At 37.8% G+C, this 25,092-nt stretch overlaps 2 protein-coding genes across 5 annotated transcripts; one reads left to right on the forward strand and one right to left on the reverse strand.

Moving 5' to 3' along the window:
• On the forward strand, positions 1-4,449 carry LOC105041104 (glutamine synthetase nodule isozyme-like). The gene is made up of 13 exons (XM_010917910.3): positions 1-74; positions 1,430-1,469; positions 1,584-1,687; positions 1,799-1,847; positions 2,058-2,164; positions 2,307-2,394; positions 3,024-3,152; positions 3,238-3,312; positions 3,451-3,504; positions 3,637-3,674; positions 3,806-3,965; positions 4,066-4,126; positions 4,221-4,449. Exons 1-13 carry the CDS (start codon positions 1-3, stop codon positions 4,313-4,315), a joined length of 1,074 nt encoding a protein of 357 aa, XP_010916212.1. The 3' UTR covers positions 4,316-4,449.
• A 2,732-nt stretch (positions 4,450-7,181) lies between these two features.
• On the reverse strand, positions 7,182-11,544 carry LOC105041103 (probable mannitol dehydrogenase). Of its 4 annotated transcripts, none has more exons than XM_010917904.2 (5): positions 11,413-11,544; positions 10,259-10,372; positions 7,829-8,342; positions 7,594-7,747; positions 7,182-7,514 (listed from the first exon to the last, which is right to left on the reverse strand). In XM_010917904.2, exons 1-5 carry the CDS (start codon positions 11,490-11,492, stop codon positions 7,312-7,314), a joined length of 1,065 nt encoding a protein of 354 aa, XP_010916206.1. In that variant the 5' UTR covers positions 11,493-11,544; the 3' UTR covers positions 7,182-7,311. The 4 variants fall into 4 exon arrangements, with proteins under 4 accessions (XP_010916206.1, XP_073110391.1, XP_073110393.1 ...); XM_073254290.1 differs by lacking the exon at positions 11,413-11,544 and adding an exon at positions 11,142-11,354 and having other exon boundaries at positions 7,594-7,666; XM_073254292.1 differs by lacking the exon at positions 11,413-11,544 and adding an exon at positions 11,142-11,350 and having other exon boundaries at positions 10,255-10,372.
• Between the last annotated feature and the right edge of the window lie 13,548 nt (positions 11,545-25,092).

The raw sequence follows: 25,092 nt of genomic DNA on the forward strand, positions 1-25,092 counted from the left end.
ATGTCTCTGCTCTCAGATCTCCTCAACCTTGACCTCTCCGACTCCACGGAGAAGGTCATTGCCGAATACATCTGGTATCTCCTCACTTCCCCCTCTCCGTTTCTCATTCTCTCTCGCTCTTTAGGTTGTCTATCCGATTGTTTCCTTTTGGATTCTTCCTTCTGTTATTCGTTTCTAGTATCGAGATTTGTTTTGCCATGGATATGTTTGAGAGGACTTTGTCATCTGCTATGGTTTCCTCCATTTTGTTCTGTCCTCTCATCCCCCATTTTTCTCTTTCTGTTTAATTTTTTGTTTCAGCGGGGCACTGCCGTCCTGGTTCATTGGGTTTATGTTCTCTATAGATTTGTAATGCATGGGTGTGTTTCTGTGGGTTGAATTTCTCTCCCCTGCTCTGCTCTGTTGTACTCTGTTGTTATCTCTTCTCCTTTGGTGCTCTGGGCAGTGCATATGCTGTTTCTCTGATTGTTTTTATCATTTTTTTTTTTAACTTTTGTGTTGGTATATATTACTTGTAAATGGGTGTGTGCGTTAGGTTCGGTTCATCTCCTCCTCGCCCGTTCTCATGATCCCTGTTTTCCTGGTCTTTGTATTCTGCTTCAGGGTGGTGTTCTGTTTTTTTGTGGTTCTTTGATTTGTTTATTATGGATTTCTGGGAAAGGTTTTGTCTTATTTTTGACTTTAAAATGTGTTATAGTTTTGATAGCTGACGGCTCGTCTTTGTTCATCCTTTTTGCTAGACCACTCGCATTTCCATTTTGTACTTCACTTTTTGTCCTGTTCATTTGTTCAAGGTTGAAATATTAAAAGATCGTTTTTTGTGATGGGTTAGTAGGTTTTGATGGTGACGACGCTTATGATGTGTTCATTATAGCTTTATGAGAAATGCCTAGGTCTTATATTTGGATCCTGTCAATCCTCGCAACTTTCTCGATTTTGGTCCTTGAAGATTACTCTGTCTGTTTGAATTTTTTTTCTTTCTCATTGGAATCCTGGAAGCTAGGACTTTTTGTTTTCATGAAAAGGTTTTGATGCTGTCGTGCTTATTTGTACTCTAGCCTTTTTTTTTTTCCTAATCTGTGATTATTTTCCCTTTTTTTTTTTTTTGGATTTCAATTTTATAAGAACTGCAGACATATGTATTTAATCTCACATCAGCTATACGCTGAGTAGATCTTGAATATTTATATGGGGCTAAGAAACCCAAATAATACCTTCCGGAGTCTTATTGGGTGAGGTCCTAGATCATGACAAATGCCATTAGAGCGGGCTTGTTACGATCTTTAGCATGCATTCCTTATTTTTTACGCATTATTGGGAAGAGACTCACTAGCCTAATAGAGTGATAAACTGCTTGATTTTCTTCGGCCATTGTTTATTGCGCATACTACATTTTTTATATTTAATCTGCTAATATGATATCCAATAGGATTGGAGGATCTGGAATGGACATCCGGAGCAAAGCAAGGGTATGTTTTTCACCCCGTGAAAGCTTATTCAATTTTATCTTTTTTAACTACTTCATATGATCCATTTTGTTTGATTTCACTAACCTATTTGAAGTGTACAATTTCATTTAACAGACTCTCCCAGGGCCTGTCAGTGATCCCAGCAAGCTTCCAAAGTGGAACTACGATGGTTCGAGCACAGGTCAAGCTCCTGGAAAAGACAGTGAAGTGATTTTGTAGTTTGTTCCCGTATTCATCCTTGTTTTAGGTCTTTATTACTTAAACTTTATTTGTTTCCGTAATTATATCCTCTCTACATTTAGATTAATTTTGCCAATGTGTTCTTGTAGTCCTCAAGCCATTTTCAAGGACCCATTCAGGCGGGGAAACAACATTCTTGTAAGTTTTTTTTCTTCTTTTTATTTTTAAATTCAACTATTTGGAACTTATCATTGTCAGCAATCTTGTTTGAGCTTGTGCTACTGATTTTCTCAAGGAATTTTCATATTTGTTTTATGATATGATTTTATGGTTATAGGTTATTTATATTCATTTTATATAAATTTGGTTAGTTTGTTTAGATATTTTTTTTCCCTTTTTGATACATAGGTGATGTGTGATTGTTATACACCTGCTGGGGAGCCAATTCCCACCAACACAAGATACAATGCCGCTAAGATTTTTAGCCACCCTGATGTCGCTGCTGAAGAACCTTGGTATTACTTTCACGTCATCTTATTCTTTGTTCTGTTTAGTTATCTTTATGTTTTTCTTCTCTCCTGATGATTTTGTATTTTATGTTAATGGACCGTTTCTTTCTTTTTTTTTTTTTTTCTTCCTCTCCTTTGACTGGAACAGGTATGGAATAGAGCAGGAGTATACTCTTCTTCAGAAAGATGTGAACTGGCCTCTTGGGTGGCCTATTGGAGGTTATCCTGGTCCTCAGGTAATAATTAGATACCAACCTGGGGTGCTACATGATGGATTTCATAAAACTTTCTTATTTTCATGTTTCTTTTCGTCTTTATATGGTTTCTGTTTATGCTTGACGCATCCCCCTTTTAGAGAATTATTAGAAGCTCATTAACGCCTTTTGCCTTCTTTCCTTTATACATTAAAATATATTGAATAAATTCTGAGTGCATTAAGTAAAGAATTCATGGAGACTTATTCAGTAAGCACCGATATTCTCAATCCTTTTGTTTGGTTGTTAAATATTGATGTTTGTCTTATATGTTGAAGCTCGTCATTCAGGTTATTCATCATAGATAAAGAACTAGTTCTGATTTGCTTTATTAGTTTTGTTTTTTTTTCCATGTTTTTCAAGTTTTATTCTTTTTGCTGATATTCATGTTTTGCAGTGTCTTTTTTTTTTTTTTTTTCCTGATTCTTCATTGATGTTCATGTTTCCTTTTAATCTTGTACATTATTGTCATGATTATTGGATTTATAGATCATTAATGAATGATCCTCGCACCATAATAAGGCCTTAAATCTTTGAAGATCACAAAGAGAGTGTTTCTTTGATATGCTCAAACTTACCAAGTAGTTCTAATGAATATGTATTTGTAACAGGGTCCTTATTATTGCGCTGCTGGTGCGGACAAATCTTTTGGGCGTGACATAGTTGATAGCCATTACAAAGCCTGTCTTTATGCAGGGATTAACATCAGCGGTGTCAATGGAGAAGTCATGCCAGGCCAGGTAAGCTTTTTGAACACCCCATCCCCCCTCCAGTGGTTTTACTCATCATAGTTGACATCACTTCTTGTCATTGTTATCTCTACAGTGGGAATTTCAAGTTGGTCCTGCTGTTGGCATCTCTGCCGGCGATCAAGTATGGGTTGCTCGCTTTATATTGGAGGTAAATGCAGATGTTCAATCAAAATATATCATGTGAACGAGGGACAACAGCCATATACTAGCAGTTTTGATTCTGTAGAACCTCTAGCTGTTTGGTTCCGGAAATTCTAATTGCATCTTGCTTCTTTTATGTAAACAGCGAATTACTGAAATTGCTGGTGTGGTGCTCTCCTTGGATCCAAAGCCAATTCAGGTAAAATCAGCTTTCTTCTTTCTTTGCCAGATCTTGTTGTTTTTACTTTGTATCTTCTATTTCCAGTTTATATCAATGTAGTTGCGATATTCTAATGTACAAAATTGCTTTCTGAATGTGTGGTGCTGCTAGGGTGATTGGAATGGTGCCGGTGCTCACACAAATTACAGGTAATACAATTCACATGAATGATATGTGAGGATGCCTGCTGCATTTTCTACCCCTTCATTCTTTCAAAGAGTGGAAAATTACAGCAGGTTTACTTATGTCGATGTATCCATTTCCTGTTGGAGGTTCTCAGCACCAAATCCATGAGAAGTGATGGAGGGTTTGATGTCATAAAGAAGGCAATTGAAAAGCTCGGCTTGCGGCACGAGGAGCACATTGCTGCCTATGGAGCAGGTAATGAGCGCCGGCTTACTGGAAAACATGAGACTGCTGATATCAACACCTTCCAATGGGTATGCATGTCTTGCAACTCTCCTGTTCGGAGACTATGTCCTCGAGAAAAGAATAAGATTCAATTGAGTGCATTCATTACCTCTCTCTCATGGTTGGCAGGGAGTTGCAAATCGTGGGGCATCCATTCGTGTTGGCCGTGACACTGAGAAGAATGGCAAAGGTTAACAACATTTCTCAGTTCAATATATTTTCCCTTTCACTATTTGTGTTGTTTTCCCATCTCATACTAGAAGTGCCCTTTCTTCTATCACCAGGGTATTTTGAAGACAGAAGGCCTGCTTCCAACATGGATCCCTATGTGGTTACCTCAATGATTGCAGAGACTACCATCCTCTGGAAACAAAATTAATCATGAGAGGCTTGCTACTTAAACCTTTTCTTAGGACTTTTTAAGTCATTGTCTTGTGGGATTCTGAGTCTACCATATTGCATTGCAATTGGAACTCTTATCTATTCAGCTCTCTTTGATTGGCATTCTTGTTGTGGTAGTAATTTGGAGTCGCTGCTCTCTATATTTGGAGAGACTATGCAGCAAACGCTTTTAGCCATTTTTGGTTTTTTTTGCTGCTTTATAGTTTCAATTTGTAATCTAAGTAGCAGCAACGAATAATCTATTTTGATAACATAAAAGTTCTCTCCCAATGCAGATCCTAGTTGTCCATTTGCAGTGTGATATTGCAAAATTGGCAGCAAAAGGCTTATTTACATATGCCCATTAAATATGTCATTGGAATTACTTGCGGTAATCTTGATTTTAGGTTGTCGAGCCTGGAAGTCATTTCAGTGGAGCTTAGTTGGATCCCGTATTTTAATATTTCAATCTAGGATCCAATTCTGAAGGCAATTTTATATAATTTATGTAATGAAGGCTTTCCTTTCTGCAGATCTGCCCTCTTGCAGTTTTTTGCATCAAGCAAGAAATGAATTGAATGATCCAAAAAAATCAATTTTCTAGATGAATTTGTCTGACTCGTCTTTCCTCACAAAGATTGTCTGGTTATTGGTAGTTGTCTTGCACATTAAAGGGTTTTGTTTGCATGAATGGCTTTAAAAGAAAAAAATTGCTAACAAGGATCTACTAGCCCTTGCACATGGAAAGGGTTTTGTTCGCATGCATGGCGTTCAAAGAAAAAAATTGCCAACAAGGATCTACCAGCGCTTGTATATGGGATTACACAAGGCCACAAGATGGAAGCCGGTACACATTTTTTCTGTGGATAGAAATTTATGAATTATTCTGTTTTAATCAATTTGGTCATAGCTTGTTTTTCATTTTATAATATGTAGCCTAGTGAAAATCCAATTTTACTTTGCCTATCATTGTACAACTGTTTTATGTTCTTTGAAATTCAAAATAATTAATTGATTTTTCTTCTTGAATATTGTCGACATTTTAAATTGTAGGGTAAATGTAGAAATCTAGCCAAAGGCTGGTGTTTTAAGAAGATGACAATTTGAAATATATATATATTTTTTTAAAAATATCTGATTAATTGACATAGTTGTATATAGGTGCTTTTTATATATATATAAAAAAAAAATTAGTGATTCAACTACATGGACATAATTTGCTGTATTAATCTCTCAATCAAAAAGTAGTTAATAATTGCAAAAGTGCAGAATATTATGACTAAAGTTAACATGTGATCTTATCTTGGCGAAACTGTACAACAATATTCCGAGTTATTGTTGTATTTCTGGAAATGCATAATTTCATTCTGCTGCAATTTAAAAACTCAAAGCAAAAGGAACATACAATGGATGTTCTCAAACATGGATCTGAGTAATTCATGATATCATCCACCAATGTGAAAAAATCTCTGCTTAAAATCCGACTTTAAGTAGGCCTTTGACAAAGCATAGCTGGGGCTTTCTATTGTCTCTCCTTTTTCATGGAGACTTTCTTGTTATCTGAATTAATTGGCTCAAAAGTATTACCCGCTCTAGTACAGTTGGTGTACCGGTTAATGGATAGCCTGACAATTGGATTTCTTGTCCTTGTGGATTGCACCAAGGAGATCCCCAATCTCCTTTCCTCTTCATTCTTGCCACTGACTCTCTTTTAAGAATGATCCTTAGGGCACAATAAGACTTAATTTTAATTGAAAGACCTTGCTGTAGTTTTGATCAGGATAGTAGAGTAATTGCTGTAGTCTTAAGAGTCACCGGCAGTAGCTACAGCCAAAGTGCTTCTTCATTGCTTTGAACTGATCTCTGGTTTAGCATTCAACTTCAGAAAGAGTTTTTTAAGAAAGCAATTTTCTGGAGAGGTAATAAGATTGCTTCAGGGTTGGCTTGTTTAGCTAACCGGAAACTGGTCCGTGGAGCAAAAGAGGAAGGAGGACTGGGAATTATGAATCTCGACTATATTAAAAATGCATTGCTGATGAAATGGGGTTGGAGTTATCTTTCTCATGAAAGTTCTCTGGATAAATCATATTCAGACATCCTATAAAGATCAATTTGAAACCTTTTACAACAAAGGAAAAGAAGGAAACTTTCTCCGGTCTGGAAAGAGTTGATGGAACTGGATTAGGTTTAAGTTAGGCAATGGCAAAGAAATGGGATCCTGAGAAGATCCCTGGTTGGATTATGCAACATTGAATTGGCTTTTTCCCATTCTTTTTCTTTTCTGCAGGAAACAAAGAGGTTACTGTTAACTCACAGCTCAACTTCAAGACTGGAACCGGGAAGAAAATTTTTAGACCTCTACGTAAGAATTCACATTGCTATCTAACCTCCCGTCTAATGTTTGGCCAGGTTTCAATTCCAATACTATATGTTGGAAGGGCTTCCTGAGCAGCAAATTCAAAACTGCAAACCTGTAGAGATTTGTAAACAATAGTGAGCCTTGGACAAAATTCATATGGAGGGTTGCTTCTCTGTAAAAGGTTAAAAGTCTTCATGTGGCTGGTAATCAATGACTAGATAAATATGAAGAAAATATAATTAAGAAAGGGCTTAAGGTAGATGGAACTTGTGTTTTCTGTCATGAGAAAGCAAATCTATCAGTCATGTTCTGCTTTGTTTCTCCTCCTTCTTGAAGATCATCAACTAGTAGACTGATCCTAACCAGCTGATCTAAGGACAGTTGGCAACCATACCAATGATTTACACCGAACTGTTTAAGCAGAAAGAGAATTTGCTTTATGATCTACTATAACAAAGGAATAATTTTCTTTCTTAACCTTTGGACTCATCTTAAGGAAGGCAAAGAGAAGAAACAGAAATCAGGATTGATCCGCTTTTAGTTCTTATTGTAAGCTGTCAAGAACAACCACAGGCAACAAAACTAAATGTGACAATTTAAACAACATTATTTTGCTCTCCCAAAATTTGAATTTTCTAAGACAAGCTTATGCTGTTCGCCACATTGATGACAAATCGGAATCTCACATCCCCCTTCTGAAGCCGCTCCATTGCAATGTTCACATCATCCATTCCAATGACCTCAACCTCTGCTGTTATGTTATGCTCCTCAGCAAAGGACAACATTTCTTGCATATCCTTCACCCCACCAATTAAAGTTCCAGCCAGCATTTTCCCTCCTGCAGGATATGAGCTGAATAATGTGGGCCCCTCCAATCCAAAGTATGATATACAAATTTGATCAAACTAGCTCAATACCTGCCATTATAGGGTAGAGGGATAGCTCTGTAGGCTTGGTCATCCCAGCAAGAGCAATAAGTTTACCACGAGTCTTCAGCAATGCAAACAAGGGCATAAGTGAGTGATCAGCAGCAATGGTGTCAAGAATGCCATCCATTGTGCCCATGGCAGCCTAGTTGACACACGCACAAAAAAAAGATAACATGACCTGAAGAGTATGATGATAACAATCCATGTTAATGAAAAGTTCTACCTTCATTTGCTCAGGATCTCGACTGACTATGAATGAGTCAGCTCCCAACTTCTCAATAGCTTCCTTTTCCTTATCAGGACTTGTGCTGATTACTGTAACTTTCACCCCAAAAGCCTTGGCAAACTTTACAGCTAAATGTCCAAGGCCACCGAGTCCAACCACTCCCAAATGCTTCCCAGGTTCATTGAGTCCATGCTCCTTCAGTGGGTTGTACACTGCAATCCCTGCACACAGTAGCGGTGCAACCTTGTCTAGAGGCAACTTGGTGGGGATCCTGACCGCAAAATGCTCATTAACAACTAACTTATCGGAGAATCCTCCATACGTCGGTGTGCCATCTGGGTAGGAGGAGTTGAAGGTGGTCACAAGTTGGGGGCAGTAGTTCTCAGAATCCTGCTTGCAGTTGTCACAGGAAAGACAACTGCTGATGAAGTATCCTATGCCCACCTTGTCCCCAACCTTGAACTTTTGGACATTGTGGCCTACTTCAGTGACAACACCCACAATCTCATGCCTGTAAGGATTGCATAATGGAAAGAATTATTATAAACTTTTACTTTGGACATCAGTTTGTCTTTAGACCATTTTTAGGATCACTGGCTATTTTTGTGTTATGGATCATGGAAGATTATAAATATAACTAAGGTTGCAGTGAATTTTCTACAGTGAAGAATTAAAGAGTTTAAAATGACTGCTCTGCTTCTTGTAGAACACAAGGTTTGAATTTTTCTTCCTTCCTGCAGTCTGAAAATATTCATAAACTAATGAAAAACACAATTGCATTGCCTGATTGTCTTGACAAAATCACAAACTTGAGAAAATTTTATCTGAATCTTCTTCTCTTCAAGGAAAGTTCACGTGCATGAATTTCATGCATAATCTTTATCTTTCTGAGTGCAATAGAAATTTTTATTTGTCAGTAGGAGACTGTCATAATTATTTCATAAATACTAATTGCAGTGGCATTTGTTACAAAGACATATGATAGCAGTTGTCAGCAGCTTATTATTTCTTTTCACTATAAGGAAATACAGAAACTATGATTAAATTTGCAAGCATAAAATAGGATACTTAACATGACTGTAGGAACAATTTTAAAAGGTAAAGATATCTGAGATAAATTTTGTTCTGTGGTTTAAATCCCACTTTCAACACCAATAAATTTGTTTTATCAAGAAAAAATTATTCTAATTATCCATTCATAATGGAAATATCTTCATATGTATGTGAAGATTACTGCTTCTGTATAAACATATACCATTCATTATACACATGCTGTATGCCAATCAATTGACTAACATGTAACTCTGAAGCACTACAATGCAGCTTATTACACAAAAGGAGACCACTGTTCTCTCATCATAGCTGTGTTCTCTTTTCCTTTTTCTTTTGATTTTTTTTTTTTTCATATAGAGAAAAACTCTCAAATTTCCATATATGACACTAGAGTAAGGTAATAATCTTCAAATCAGCTAGGCATTCATATCACGTCTTAGGTCTTAGTCTGGAAGTGTCAGCAAGATGACATGACATTTCTTGATGTGCAAAAGGTTAATGTTTTCCTGGGAGAAAGGATGAATAAAAGAAATTTTATAAATATGGAATTGCTAAATGCAGTAGAAAAAAGTCACGTAATTTATATGTGCTTAAAATGTCATAACATTAAAAACATAAAGTTCTTTTAATTAGATAAGCTTACAAAAATCTTACAATTCATCTGCTATACTTTTGAAATATTTAGAGTAGCCTACCACATTCAAATAACATTATGGGTTCATGAGAGGTATAAAATTAGGGAACACCAAATAGCACATGAGAGTGTTTGGAAGCTTTTACTGAAAAACTATAGTTTCACCTGCTTACTTTAATGTAAAAAGGAGGAAATATGGCTTCAAAAGAGTGTTCCAATGACCATTTGGAAGTACCTATACATTTTGATGGAAGGGAAGGGGGTTAATCCACCCTCGCAACACTCGCATGTTGACATGGCAGCATGTGACTGGCCATATGCAGGGAAATTTAGGCCCACTCACTGGGTGCACGACCAATCACATGCCGATTAGTTAGCACGAAAGACCATGCATGCGCTAAATCCAAAATTCTGACATGTTTGTAAGGAGGAAATGTTGTGTGCAAGTATCTCAATGGTTTATGCACTAGCTAATAATACAATGCTGAATAACATAACATATTTGTGTCTCTGACCTTAGAGAATTTGGTGGCATCTTTATTTGTCACATAATCCAAAAAAGGTGTCTCTTCTTTTATTGCTTTCGGATCAAAAAATGGAAATATCATTCACAGAGAATTATAATGCCAAACTAGCTAATGAAAATTGTGAAGAAAAATATTCAAATCCAATCAGAAATCCTTCAATATTAGTGAAAGAAAATATAGATTAAGCTATTAATTTGGTAGGTACATACATACCCGGGGACGACTGGGTATATAGCATTTCCCCACTCATTCTTGATGGTGGAAAGATCAGAATGACAAATCCCACAGTACAGTATGTTCAAGATGATGTCATCTTCTCCTTTAGCCCTGCCGAATAAGGTGGCAATATCCAATTATATAAGATAAGGTTGCTAGCAACCTTTAAAAGAATATATTCTGAATAGATTAATCAAAAAATAATGAATGGCATCTTTAAAGATATGAAAATATTATTTAGGACATATACATCTATTATTTGTTGATGCTAGATCGCTCAGATGATATAGATTGAGATAATTTTTCTCATTCAGTTTTTACATAGAGTACAACAACTCTCCTTGATTCTATATAAATATCCAAGATTTTTCCAACATACAGCCAATATAGGATAATAGGACCAGACATCACAAATACTATAATAGAAGCCCGTAAGACCTTCTGATTACAAATACTATGATTAATGCATGATTAGTCTTAAAAGGGTGCATACTTTAGTATTCTCTAGTCTGCATTAGCTATGAACAAGATTTACTCCATACAAGTCTTTACGCAAATATACAAAAAATTAAAGTATCATAAAAAACTAGCTTCAAGATATTATTTGGGTTCCTAGACCTTGAACAAGTATCACAATCAATATGGGAGTAAATATATGCACATACAAGTCTTTATGTAAAGTGTGTTTATCAAATATATCCATTACATAAAATTATTAATTTAGATATTTTAGATCATGATTCTTTTGTTATATTGATGTTGCAAATACTTTAAGTGGTTATATGTTTTGGAATAAACAAAAAATCTAAGCAAAATTATGAATAAACAGAGGGCACCGCGGATAATAGCTAAATAATATCTGCTTATGAAATTACCCTACATTTCAGTACGGATCTCCAAGACCATTACAACGGTCAAACTTTTGAACCTTGAAGAAGAGAGTACTACTGACTGACTGGAACTAAGAGAAGAAGGAAGAGAAACCATAGAGATCAAGAACAGCAGAGACATTTCACATTCAGTTCACACTCAGACATCCATTTTTTAAATTAAAAAAGAGAAGGAAAACACAACAATATAATAAAGTAACCAACACACGCAGAGAGAGAGAGAGAGAGAGTACCTTGAGGGGAAGGAGAAGGGGAGGGTACCTTAAGGGGAAGGAGAAGGGGGCGAGGACTCCAGTTGCATCCCTTGCTGCCAATCCAAATGCCGTGTTTGATTGCTCCATCACTCTCAACGCAGTCTCGGAGATGACAAGAGAATAATGGTCGTTTGCAAGAGCCTTGACCTTCCACTCAGATAGTGGAAAGAGTGCACGAACCTTTTAAAGTAAGATCCCCTCTGAGCATATCTTCGCACGCAATGATGCTACATTGTATTTTCAATTCCTTTTTAGATAAAAAAAATATTTTTATAATAATTTACAATTTATTAAAAAAATTGAAAGATAATATTTAAATTTTTTTAATTCTATATAAATATTCAAAATTCACTTAATGCATAATCAATATTGAAGATTAAAAATTCAAATCTCTTAAAATTCAATCACAAACATGGTAAATCCAATCAAAATCTATACTGTACTATTGGATTTGCTCTGATACTATTTATAATAATGTAGCATCGTTCTAAAAAAAAATTAATCAGAAGATATTATTTAAATTTTTTGATCTTATATAAATACAAATGATCTATTCAATATATAAACAATGTGGCGGTAAACATACGCCCATATAAGTCTTCACATCTTTCATTTCATCTTTTCTTCAAAACAAATATAAAAATAATTTATTATATTTCAGTCCTTGCATAATTTGATTTATGAAAAACAAAAATCCAACACTTTTAGATAGCAACGCCAGAAAATATATAGGATTAATATTCTTTGAGAAATATAAAATATCCTATGAAAATTTTTAGCAGATGATCCCATTCAAATAATAGGACTATTTGCATCGTAACTATACAGGTATATTATGCATGCCATGTATGTGAAGAATCCTTCAATTCATATCTTATCTTTTTTTTAAAAAAAAAAAATCACTTATGGGATAGGTGGGGTAAAGAAAATTTGAAGAGGCAAAAGAATTTTTTTTCTTAAGATAAAATTTCAACAACTCAACCGGCTGAGATTTCAAGAGAACCAAAAGAGGCCTGCACATGGATAAAAGCAGAAGAAGGATGGGCAATTAAGGAGGAGTTGAGTGAAGAGAGGTAGGGAGGGGGGAAGGGATAGATGGGAGAAGATTTTTGTTGCAACGGTGATATCATATCAAATTTGTAACAATCCAATCAAAAATTGAAAATCGATGGGACAGTGTGGGATATCATCGTGGGAATTGATAAAATACACGATAATCGATGATGAAATACAAGCGTTCTCATTGGATCGTGAAAAATTTGACATGGCATCACCGTTGCAACCAAGTTTTTTCTGGATAGATGGTGATGTGGGGTATTAGTTTTTTCACTTTTTTAAATTAGGAGCATTGATTAAAGAATGGCACAAAATGATGTGTTAAGCTAGAATAGTATATTCTCATAATTGAAATTTATAAAGATGTTAGTTTCAAAAATTAACGATAAATACAAATCATAACTGAAATATTTTTTTAATATATGAGTTTAATATACTTATTAATAGAAAATTAATAGATTAATGAATAAAAAGATAATTTTGATCATTTCATGAAAATGACCAAAATTTAAATTATTTGCCTTTTGGAGTAACATAGATTAGTCTCAAATTTTATTTTCCTCCCTTCTTTTCTTTTTTTTTTCTTAGTTGCTATGCGCTGGGTAGCTACTGGTCATGTGGTGTTTACTCATCGCTAATGGTAATCCCCATCTATAAATGAACAACTAACATAGAAGTTGTTTTCATCTTTATTATCAACCAAACTAAGCTAGTGCAATATAGTAGTTAATAATAGGGTTTTATTGTAAATAATTTGATTCTTCAGAGATATAAGGATATAATCTAGAAAGATCTTTAGACTTGATATGGACTATTTTGGCTATTACAAGTAGGATTAGACAAAATTTGGAAGCAAGATTTACTACATCGAGAGTTAGATTACAAGTTACTGATCCAAAGATTGATTTTGATGATGACAAAGAGTTTTGAGTATAAGTTATAAAATCTAATTATGTTTATAAAGATGTGCAGATTTATTTTTCTTAGTGCTCACTCAAGATAAAAGATTCAAGATTTTTCAAGGATTAGATAAAAGAATCACCACTCAAGACTAAGTGAAGAATATCTAGACTTGATACACACTTCAAAGAGTTTTAATGAAGATTAAATTAAATTAAGAAGATAAGTCTAATCTAAAAATTAAATTGGAGAAGAAAGACTATCAAAAAACTCATGATACACCTGGCATGCTAGCTAAGTCGATCCAGTAAAAATCTGAATTGATCTAGTCTCAGTGAAAGTAAAAGACAGAAAGCCATATTTTGAAAGTTAAGAGATTTAGTCGATCCAAAATTAGGTGAGTTGATCAAGATAGGATCTTGTCAACTCAGTTAGAAAGTCAGTCAACTCAATCTCAGAGGACAGCAAAAGATAGAAAGACTGAAGTTTCAAGCATTATGCAGTGAGTCGATCCAGTTAAAATTGAGTCAATCCAGTAAAGGACTTAATCGACTCAGAGAAAAATTAATTGATTAAGTCACTATAATGATTAGTTTTATATCTACACAGTTTTACTTTCAACTTACTCTCAATGGCTAGATTTTTATTTCCAACGGCTACAACTTTAAATGCAGCCATACTAAGTGATTTAAAGTGGTGAAAAACTTCAAAAAATACAAAAGAAAACTCTTGAGAAAGATTTAAGATAGCTTTTGGAGAGTTTATTGAGTATCCATTGATAAAGTCAAAGGAGTGAGCTGAAAAGAGAAGAGAAGGAGTTGCTTTTTAGAGTTATCCTTTATCTTTCCACTATAAATCATCCTCAAGCAAGTGAAAACAAGATTGAATTGAAGTGAAGAAGTGATCAAGTCAAGAATTAAGGAGCCTCACCATCACTTAAGCATTCAAATAGAAGTTAAGCGATCAACTATCATCATTCGAACTTCTTTCGATTCTTCAAAGAGTTTTATTTTTCTAAACTTAATATTTTGTATTCATTTTTGGGCTTATTATATTTGAAGTTTTTTCAGAAAGAAACTTGGATTGGTTCAAGCCTTGAGTTGGACAAAAAAATTTTGATTTGTGAGCCTATTTAAAAATCAATCAGGGTTGATTGTTAGTCCTGAGAAAAACAATCACTTGCGAGGTTTTGGTTGATGATCCAAAAAAAATTAACTAGATTGATTGTGAGCTCGAAAAATAATTTTATATGATTTTAGTTAGTAAGCCAGAGAAAATCAACTGGATTTGATTATGAGTCCGAAAAACAATCGGACTGTAATTTTAGTTGTGAATTATAGTTGAATTCTCAAGTGATTTATCTAGAAAGTAGACGTAGGTATTGAGTTTTACACCAAACCATTATAACATTTATATGTTTGTGCTTATGCTTACTGCTATTATTTTTTATATCTTTTATCTTTTCATATCTCTTTACATCCAAGATTATATTATTTATTATGTGCACATCATTTAGTTTAAATCATTCAAATTTGCACATTAGTCATTTAATTTTTGAGCTATCCAATTCACCCCTCCTCTTAGATAGCCATACCTGGATAATATAAGTCAAACTTTCAAAAATCATAACTTGATTATATGATGTTCAATTAAAATATATATTTTTTAAATTGGATAGTTTTTTGAGTTCTACATTATGACAAAACCTTTGATAGGGTGGCACCATGGGTATTTAGGTCCAAATTCCATCATTTGGGGCCTGAAATAAGCCAATTGAACCATAAATTTCTCTTTCGTGTAGGATTTTGATTGGATATATCTTCCAATCTGAGAATAACCCGATGGAGCGACAAAAAACAGAATTGATGTAAAAAAATCTACCTCCTGAAGAATTTTTATTTTTTGAAATTTATTTTTACTAGTTATGTTTATTCTAGATAAAATAATTTTATTAGAACTATGAAAAAAATTTAATCCAAATTGTGTAAGGATAGATTTTACCCTTATAAATAGAAATTTTTTAAATCAATCAATAAAAAAAGAGTTAAGTTCTATTTTTGATTTTTTTTAATATTGTCACATTCCAAACCTAATACTCGATTGATCATATAACACGGCCACATGAATCCTGGAGCATCACCTTAGAGATCATGTAAGATATTGAGATGAACAAAAATTTAAATATTTTTAAAATTAATAAATAAAAATCAAACATCTCAATTAAATAATTTCATCAGGATAAATAATCAACTTGTTTAAGTATAATTATTCCAATATTCTATAGTATTAGAAATTAGACTAATTAATTGTGAAAGCCCGGCCCACTAAGTCCTGTAAAAAAAAAAAAAAAAACAGAGTAGGAAGACTCCCGATCAGAGTCTTCCTCTTCTCCGATTCCGATCAAGAATCGGAGTCCTAGGGCCATTAAAAGACCATAGTACGAGTTCTATAAGAACCCCCCTCCTCTCCTCTATGGGTAGATCCATCAGTCACCGACGATTGCCGGAGATTTTTCTTCGATTTTTTTGTTTGAAGCCGCGACTCCTCGACCTGTGTTCGCCGCGATTTCACGTCGGTGGGGGTCACCGGAGGTTGTGGTAAGGTCTCCTTCCTCTCCCTCTCTTCTCTCCCTTCTTTTCAGTGCCTGTGGGCACGATTGCCGGTGATGGGTGTCACCGAATTTTGTTGGAAAAGAGAACCTCTGTCCGGCCTCTTCTTTCTCTGATTTTTTGGCACCGACGGCCACCACCGACCGCTGGTACGGGCCCTCCGAACTCGGGGGAAGGCCGCCCTTGCCGCCGGCCACCGCCGGGCAAGGAGTGGCCGTGAACAGCCGACGTAGGGAATGGGGACCTCTAGGTCCCCTGTTCCGGCCAAAGAAGGCCACGGGAGGGAAAAGAAAAAGAAAAAGAAAAGAAAAGGGAAAAGAAAAAGAAAAAGAAAAGGAAAAGAAAAAAAAGAAAAAAAAAAAGAAAATGAAAATGAAAAGAAAAAGAAAAGAAGAAGAAGAAGAAAAAAAGAAAAAGAAAAATATATAATCATATAATAATAATAATAATAATAATAATAGAAAAGAAAAGAAGAAAAAGAAAAGAAAAGAAAAATATATAAGAATAAAAAAAAGAGAGAAAGTTTCTCTCATCCCTCTCTAAAGTCTTTCTCTCTCTAAAATTGGATTCATTCTCTCTCTACTTTCTCTCTCTAAAAAAAATTTCTCTCCAAGAAATCCTATGAATCCCTTATTATGCTATCTTCTCCACTTCTAGGGACCTATGACCTTAAATCGGTTTAGAGCTGAAGGGAGAGATTTATTGGACTGATCATCAAATCGGTCATTTCTTTATATTATATAATTTTATTAAATATATAAAATTTATTAATAATTTAATATTTTAAATAGGACTGTCTGATTCTTTTAAGGAAGATTAAAAGGTCCCGGATGATCGAGGTAAGTGGATTTTAAGCTCCTTATTTATTTTGAAATGATCATGCTTTTATGTAAAGAATTGCTATTGATAAAATCATAATTTTTCATAAAATAAGGATCGGCATATGTGATATGAAAAAGCATGTTTTATTATGAGCATTGATTTCATTAATATGTCTTATAAAAATGGCATGATTATGAATTTCATTGTTTTTCTATTTATGTATATGTATGTTTTAAGAAAAAAAAAAGATAAAAATGATTTCAAAGGCTCTCAGATAACTATGAATGAATTCCTTCGGGAAGGTCAACATCTGGAGCTAGCATCCACACGAAACATGGCCCTGCCAGTGGGTATAAAGTTGACACATGAATTAAGAACTCTGTCGATTAAGAAACATGGCCCTGTCACGGGTATAATAGTGACCTTAGCACGAATGTCTGTGAGTAATGATTTGAAACATGACATGAATACATGATGAAAATAATTTACGATTCATAATTGTGAAATATACATGACTTATGCATGCATGATGAGCTTATAACTTGTTTTATTATATGCTCTATGAAATATTTATTTTTGTAATAATTGTTATTTCTTAAATGATGCATTATCATAGAAAACTTATGCTTGATCCGGTAAGGAAGTAGAAGTCTACTTACTGAGCTAGTGTAGCTCATATTTTTTTTGTTTTCTTTTTCATGTACAGAGAAATAAGACTAGGACCGAAGAAAAGGGAATCCAAGCTTGGGGATCAGCAAAGCAAGCTTGAAAATTTTGCACTAGGAATTCAGTTTATGTTTATGGATTGTAGTCATTATGAATTTTAAGACTTGGATTATTTCATCTTTGGATTTAGATGCTCTGAACCAGTTTTGGTTTAATTAAATAATTGAATTGAACTTTATTATTACATTTATTTGTGATACACTTGTCGTTATATTTAAGAAGATGAATTTGGCTTCGTATTATCGTGGATCCATTTCTTGGTAGCATGGCCGTGTTATGTCCCGGATTTGGAGCGTGACATTAATAAACTAATAAATCTGACATTTGAACTTCACGTCCAATCCAACTAGCTACATGTCCCACGATATTGAAAGAAAAGAGAATCAAAGAGGGATGAGCTTTATAATCTAATAAAAAATCTCATACAGTCACATCAATATAATAATATGATTTAAAAATAATAATTAAACAGTAACAAAAAAAATCATAAATCATAAAATCTCATGCCATGCATTCACTGTAACTTAACAGCTATATAAGCATATGACATACATCAAGCATAATCACAAACCCATGTCTCATTTATATGAACCAGATCAATCGACGATTATCTCTAAAATTTTGGACTAATCGTGGTCATGCTCCAGACTCATAATTGGCAAGCTCAAGTATATATTTCTATTTATGATGGGGCTATTCCCAGTATCACATTTTTGCTCGTGGCAGGACTATTCTCCATACCATATTTCTGTCCGTGGCGCATTATTCTTAGTGCCATTTTCCTGCCTATAATAAGCTACTCTCAATTTAATGTGGCTAGTTCAAATAACTCTTTCTTGATCATTAATTTATCAAATCTCATTAATCTCAAAAAAAAAATATTGTATCATATTATTTTTTTTCAAAATTTTTGATAGTTTGTATCATAATCCAAATCATCTGAAAAACCATCCATATTTTCAATATAACATATAATACAACAAATATAATCAATTATGCTGATGATCTCAAAATATATACCAGCCATAAGAATTAAAACATGCAATGCATAAATAAATACATACACCGGTGATCATGTCCAATGATCTTTACCTCCACTGATAATGAATTTAACACCCTAAATATCAAACCACACCCCGATTTATGAATTAGGTGCCAAGAAATCTGCTCAAAGATCTCTTATCCAGAAGATTATTCTTCTATAGAATCAATCTCAATATTAATAAAAAATAATAAAATATAAATTATTTGATTTAAACCTTATATCACACGTCAGGAATCCACTCCAAGTCCCCCTAATCTTTCCTCTTTTTTTTTTCCCTTAAATTTTCTCAACATAGTTATTGAGAGAGAGGAGAGAGAAATAAAAATAAAAGAGAAAAGAGAGGTAGCCCTCTCCCTCTTCTTCTCCTCTTTCTTTAAAATAGGACACTTGAATTCTTTCCCCTCCTCTCTTCATCCGACCATAGCTGTGGAACTTAGGCCAGTAGTTAATGGTGGCATCCGATGCCGACCAAAAGATGACTCCAGCAACAGCCACAGCCATCGATGGTGGCAAAATAATAAAAAAAAACTCGAAATAGGGAAGGCTTTGTTTTTGCCCAAAATCGACAGTTCGCCGGCTCCAATAAACAGCAGTAGGCCTGAAAAAGAAAAAAAATAAAAGGCTTAATATATTATCTATGTCCAGCTAAAGGAGAGAAACCGGTGATTTCTCTAGCGAAAAAGTTGCGGTAGAAATCTAAGGAAAATGGGATCATTACTCATAGACAATGATTAGGGTTTTTTCTAATCTTTTACTGGAATTGTGATAGAAGGAGACTCACGGATGGAGTCATCTTTCTCCCCTTCTCTCGTATGTCAAGCAGGTGATTTCAATGTAAAAATGAGTCTGGCTTATTTCGGACCTGTCCAAAAACTTGAAGTATTGGACCATTACACATCCTTTTTGAGAAATTTAAGTTAAATTGATTTAGAAAAGTTTTTCCGTCCCGATCAAATCAGAACAATAAAGAACCTTGTCATTTTATGTCTCTAAAGTTTTAAAGTGGTGGATGGGGCCTGCCTCCTTCCTCCCACCCCCTGGCCCGGTTTCCACTCATTTGTGGGTGAGTGAATGGCAAGAAAGGTACATCAACATCAAGTTTTGATAGAAAGGTACATCACTCATCGCTCCACCTCTCTCCACCATCCCTTCGATCATCTTATCCTCGGCCTCCCATCCTCAATCTCTGATAGGTCTCAGAGTCAACGGATCCAAAATGTTCACCTTTGACATGTCATGACCATAACTATCTTCTCATCCAGTACATCAAGGGGGTGTTTTGTTTGTGCTTAAAATCAAAATGAATTGAAATTAAAATTAAAATAGTTAAATTTTTTAAAATATTTAATTCATGATCAAAATTATAATAAAAATTTGACTCTTTGAGAGATGTTAGGAATTAAGTTTTAAATAAATTGAGTCATTTTTATCTTGCTCCGAAACTAAAATTAGAATAGAATAAAAATATTTTACCGTTGCTCGTTGGCTAGCTTGCTTTGATAACAAAACAAAGCTATTATTGGCGATACTATTGGCGCAAAGAAGGATGCCAATTCAGAATATAATCACGTATGCAACTTTATTGATTAAAAAAACTCCTGCATATTTTGCTAGTTTGTATATTCTCTTATCTTCCTTTCGCCCATCTCCGGAGGCATCAACCTTTTTTCTTGATATGAGAAGCTGATGTTTCCATGATTATATGAATCGCTATCTGAATTTAAGGAAGCAACGAGATATTGCGGCTTCATGTTCATATAAACTTCTTCGTTCTCAGTGCCTGTTCCAAGTCTTTGGCCAAGATCCCCGTTGCCATCCAAAAGGCAGGAAATAGAGGGGGTGAAGATGAGTGGCTCTTTCTTAAAGACTTGCACAATGAGTTTTTGGGGAGGAAATTGAAGGAGGAAGAAGAGGCACGTCACCTTCCTTTGGGGGAAATAAAAGCGATTAATAGGTATGATGGTTGATCTATTTGTTAAGATTTGATGCCTCGAGATTCAGCCCACATTGAGCTAACAGCGAGGTTCGCGGCGAAAAACGGAGTCCAACGAGACCAAGATCACCCGAAACAGAGCTCGGATGGAGGAGATACGAGCTTTTGAAGTCGGCACGATATTTGAGGCGGTGGAGGACCGCCAGCGATCGGCGGTGGGCGGTAGCGGCGCGGCCGCAGGCGGCGCCGCGTGGGATGCGCGACCCAGGCCCGCGCGGGACGCGTGACCCAGGCCCGCGGCCCAGGCGGGCGCGCGGCCCAGGCGCGTGCAGGCCCGCGCGCGCGGGTCGGCCCAGGCCCAGCGGCCTGCTGGCCCCTTTGCCTCGGTCCATCGTGGACCGGGCGGTCCACGGCAGGGCCTGTGGACCGCGTGGGCATTTTCCACGCATTTCATGCGGTCCACGGTACTATTCCATGGATCGATCGCGATCGGACGGCCCAGGGAGATTGCGGTGACGATCTGACGGTTCAGGAGGTTGATTTGGCTTGTTTAGGAGACCTAAACCTAATCTAATTAGGTTTTAAACCACGTTTAAGGCCTGTGACGAACAGAGGAAGCAGATGGTTCGGATTTGCGCCGTACGAAGCCGAAAAGAGAGAGAGAGGTGAGAGTGCTGAGAGAGAAGGAGCATGAGGCTCCTGGACAGCGGTCGCCAGGTACTTCAGGGGTTCAGGGGGGTCTTCAAGAGAGAGAGAGCTTTTGTGAGGGGAACTTCTAGTGAGAGAGAATTGGGTGTACAAGGGTTGAGGATGAGGTCTCCTCTTGTAAAATTTCTTTTTCATAGTGAAGTTTGCATGCCCCGTGGAGGCGAGTCCTTTTGTGGCTGATCCACGTATTTTGATTGTTTTTCTTTTTGTTTTGTTTTTTCTTTCTTCCTGCTGCATCGCGTGGTACTGAAAAGATCTTGGGAGGTGGTGTTCTGGCCAGACATCCACCCAATAAGTGGTATCAGAGCAAGGCGGTACAATGATGCGGATTGCAGTGGTGGTGAGCAAGACTGAAGATGGAGAAAACAGGAGCAATCAAGATGGAGATCAACAAGTTCGATGGTAAGAGCAATTTCTCCTTGTGGCAGGCAAGGATGAAGGACGTGCTCATCCAACAGGGGTTGATCGATGCTTTCTTGTGCGATGAGAAGCCGACCACCATGGAGATGCAGGATTGGAAACGGCTACAGATGCAGGCGGTGAGTACCATCCGCATGTACCTGACGGATGAGGTGGTGATCTATGTGCTGAGCGAGACTTCTCTGACGGTGCTGTGGTTGAAGCTCGAGGAGTTGTACATGGCGAAGTCTCTCACCAACACTCTTTTCCTCTGGAGGTAGTTTTACCAACTGCGGATGACTGAGGGATAGAGCGTGCAGGAGCATTTGAGCCACTTCCAGAAGATCCTCACCAACCTCCTCAGCATTAGCGAGAACGTTGAGAAGACCAGGGCGCTGGTTTTACTGGCGTCGCTTCCCCCTTCGTACGAGTCCTTGGTGACTGCTCTTCTAGTGGGGAAGAGCACTATCAAGATGGACGAGGTCACCGCGGCGATACTCCAGAATGAGGTTCTCAGGAGGGAGAACCCAGCTTCGAACTCAGGTGGCGATAGCTCAGCTTTGGTGGCTTCTGGAGGTGCAGGAGGTGGTAGACGGAGCGACAGGAGATCGCAACGAGGGCGGTCTAAGTCTAGGAGGGACTTGAGCAAAATCAGGTGTTACCGGTGTGAGGAGTTGGGGCATCTAGCCAGAGATTGCCCTCAACTGAAAAATCGAACGGTAGCTGCTGTAGCGACGGTCGGCAGTGATTTAGATGGAGATGTCCTGGAGATATCTGACGAGATATCTACTTCTTTCCAGCAGTGGATATTAGATTCTGCATGCCCCTATCATGTATGTTGCAGAGAGGAGCAGTTTGACTCTCTGAAGAACAGTAAGGGCACTGTATATCTGTCAGATGGATCGAGCTGTGCGATCAGAGGCATTGGGACGGTCAGCTGGAGGACACATGACGGTGCAGTGAGGAGATTGGGGGAGGTCCGATATATATCCGATTTCAGACAGAATCTTATCTCACTTAGCAGACTGGATTCGAGAGACTACAGGACGGTAGCTGATGGAGGAATCCTGAGGGTGCTACGCGGCGATAGGATTATGCTGGAGGAGAAAAAGGAGAGCAGAGGACATTATTACCTGGCAGGGAGCCCAGTGCGAGGTGGAGCTTCGGGAGTCAGGCGGAGTCCAGAGCGAGGTGGAGCTCCAGAAGGCGGATCAGGCATGAGACAGGAGACTTGGGAGGACGAGAGGCGACGTTGCAAGGTGAGATTCCTATTGCCGCAGGATGATGCCCCGAGCAAGTCTCAGGTCAGGAGGAGCACAGCATACGATGGAGATGGGATCGAGCAGCCTGGCTCGACTCCCATGTTTGTCCATCCATGATCAGCAGGCGATTGCCCCAGGGCATGGGGACGAGGAGATCCAAAAGCTCTCGGAGTTTGGAGGAGACCGAATATCGAGTCGAGATGGAGATTGTTAGGATTTGACACCTCGAGATTCAGTCCACATTGAGCCCACAGCGAGGTTCACGGCGAAAAACGGAGTCCAACGAGACCAAGATCACCCGAAACGGAGCTCGGATGGAGGAGATACGAGCTTTTGAAGTCAGCACGATATTCGAGGTAGCGGAGGACCGCCGGCGACCGGCAGTGGGCGGCAGCGGCGCGGCCGCAGGCGGAGGCACGCGGGACGCGCGACCCAAGCCCGCGGCTCAGGCGGGCGCGCGGCCCAGCCGAGTGCGCGGCCCAGGAGCGCGCAGGCCCGCGCGGGCGGGCCGACCCAGGCCCAGCGGCCTGCTGGCCCCTTTGCCCCGATCCACCGTGGATCGGGCGGTCCACAGTGGGGCCTGTGGACCGCGTGGGCGTTTCCCACACGTTTCACGCGGTCCATGGCACTATTCCGTGGACCGGTCGCGATCGGACGGCCCAGGGAGATTGCGGTGACGATCCGACGGTTCAGGAGGTTGATTTGGCTTGTTTAGGAGACCTAAACCTAATCTAATTAGGTTTTAAACTACGTTTAAGGCCTGTGACGAACAGAGGAAGCAGGTGGTTCGGATTTGCGCCGTACGAAGCCCGTACGAACCCGAGAAGAGAGAGAGACGAGAGTGTTGAGAGAGAAGGAGCAGGAGGCTCCTGGATAGCGGTCGCCAGGCACTTCAGGGGTTCGGAGGGGTCTTCAAGAGAGAGAGAGCTTTTGTGAGGGGAACTTCTAGTGAGAGAGAATTTGGTGTACAAGGTTGAGGGTGAGGTCTCCTCTTGTAAAATTTCTTTTTCATAGTGAAGTTTCATGTCCCGTGGAGGCGAACCCTTTTGTGGCTGATCCACGTATTTTGATTATTTTTTCTTTTTGTTTTGTTTTTTTCTTTCTTCCTGCTGCATCGCGTGGTACTGAAAAGATCTTGAGAGGTGGTATCCTGATCAGACATCCATCCAACACTATTTTCTTTACTCTAACCATTGGATCTGTCTCAATCCACCGAGAAGCCCGACGACGTTCGCATATTTGATAGAATTATCGTCGATGCCCAGCGGAGCCGACCGCAATCATACTCAAGTGGCAGACAACATACTCGGCCTAAATCTTCGGTGGGCCGTTAGAGGAGGGCTTTTTCTTGGTGGTCTCTAAGGTGGAGATGGTAGGGTGGGGAGGAGTAAGGTGTTTGAGGAGGTAATGAAGGAGATTGTACTGAGCTTCTTGGATGGTCAAGAGGAGAGGAATGTGATTGGGGTGGGTGACTCGAGCTTATTTTTATGGGTGCTGTGGTTGGGAGAGGGAGCAGTTGAAGGAGGAAATAAGAGAGGGATTTTGGAGGTGGTCTTGGGCCTTGTTGGTGACTCAAAAGTGGGGAAGAAGATCTCCTATGCCCTTGGAAAAAGATCTCTTAGCATATAGTGTCCTTTAACATGTTAAAGCTACTCTTCTAAGAGAGAAGAGTATCTCTTGGCCCTGGAATATCAACCACATTTTTTATTGAAAATTGAGTGACTGAAAAGAAGTAAGGCAAAAGCCCCACCAAGATATTACAGACTAAGAAGAATAAGAACCAAACCAAGAGAACATATACAAAGCCTGCAAACCAATCTGTGGAAGCAACAGTCAGAGAACACATCTTCCTGGTTATGCATGCCATCTCCTAAGTGCTTGCTGTCAAGCACAGCAATGCTAAAGTCAACCCAAATTTTCTAGGAATGTAAAAAAAAGTCTGGCAATGCTGAAGTCAACCCAAGTTTCCTGGGAATGTAAAAAGCTCTGTTGGTCCTTCAAATGTCCTCTCTTCTATGATATCGAAATAATTCCATCCTACTTGCATTCCACTGATGACCCTGACAATCCAGCAGTGACCCTAACAATCCAGCAGCCATCAACATGAACGGTAAAACCTCTAATGGCTTGAATATTGTACAAGCACCTTTCCCTAATATTGCGATATACAAGGGAACATGCTCAATTCTATCAAAAATGAATAAAATTATGCTAAATCCTTATAGAA

Source organism: Elaeis guineensis, chromosome 3 (genome assembly GCF_000442705.2).
Source record: "Elaeis guineensis isolate ETL-2024a chromosome 3, EG11, whole genome shotgun sequence".
Lineage (NCBI taxonomy): Eukaryota > Viridiplantae > Streptophyta > Magnoliopsida > Arecales > Arecaceae > Elaeis > Elaeis guineensis.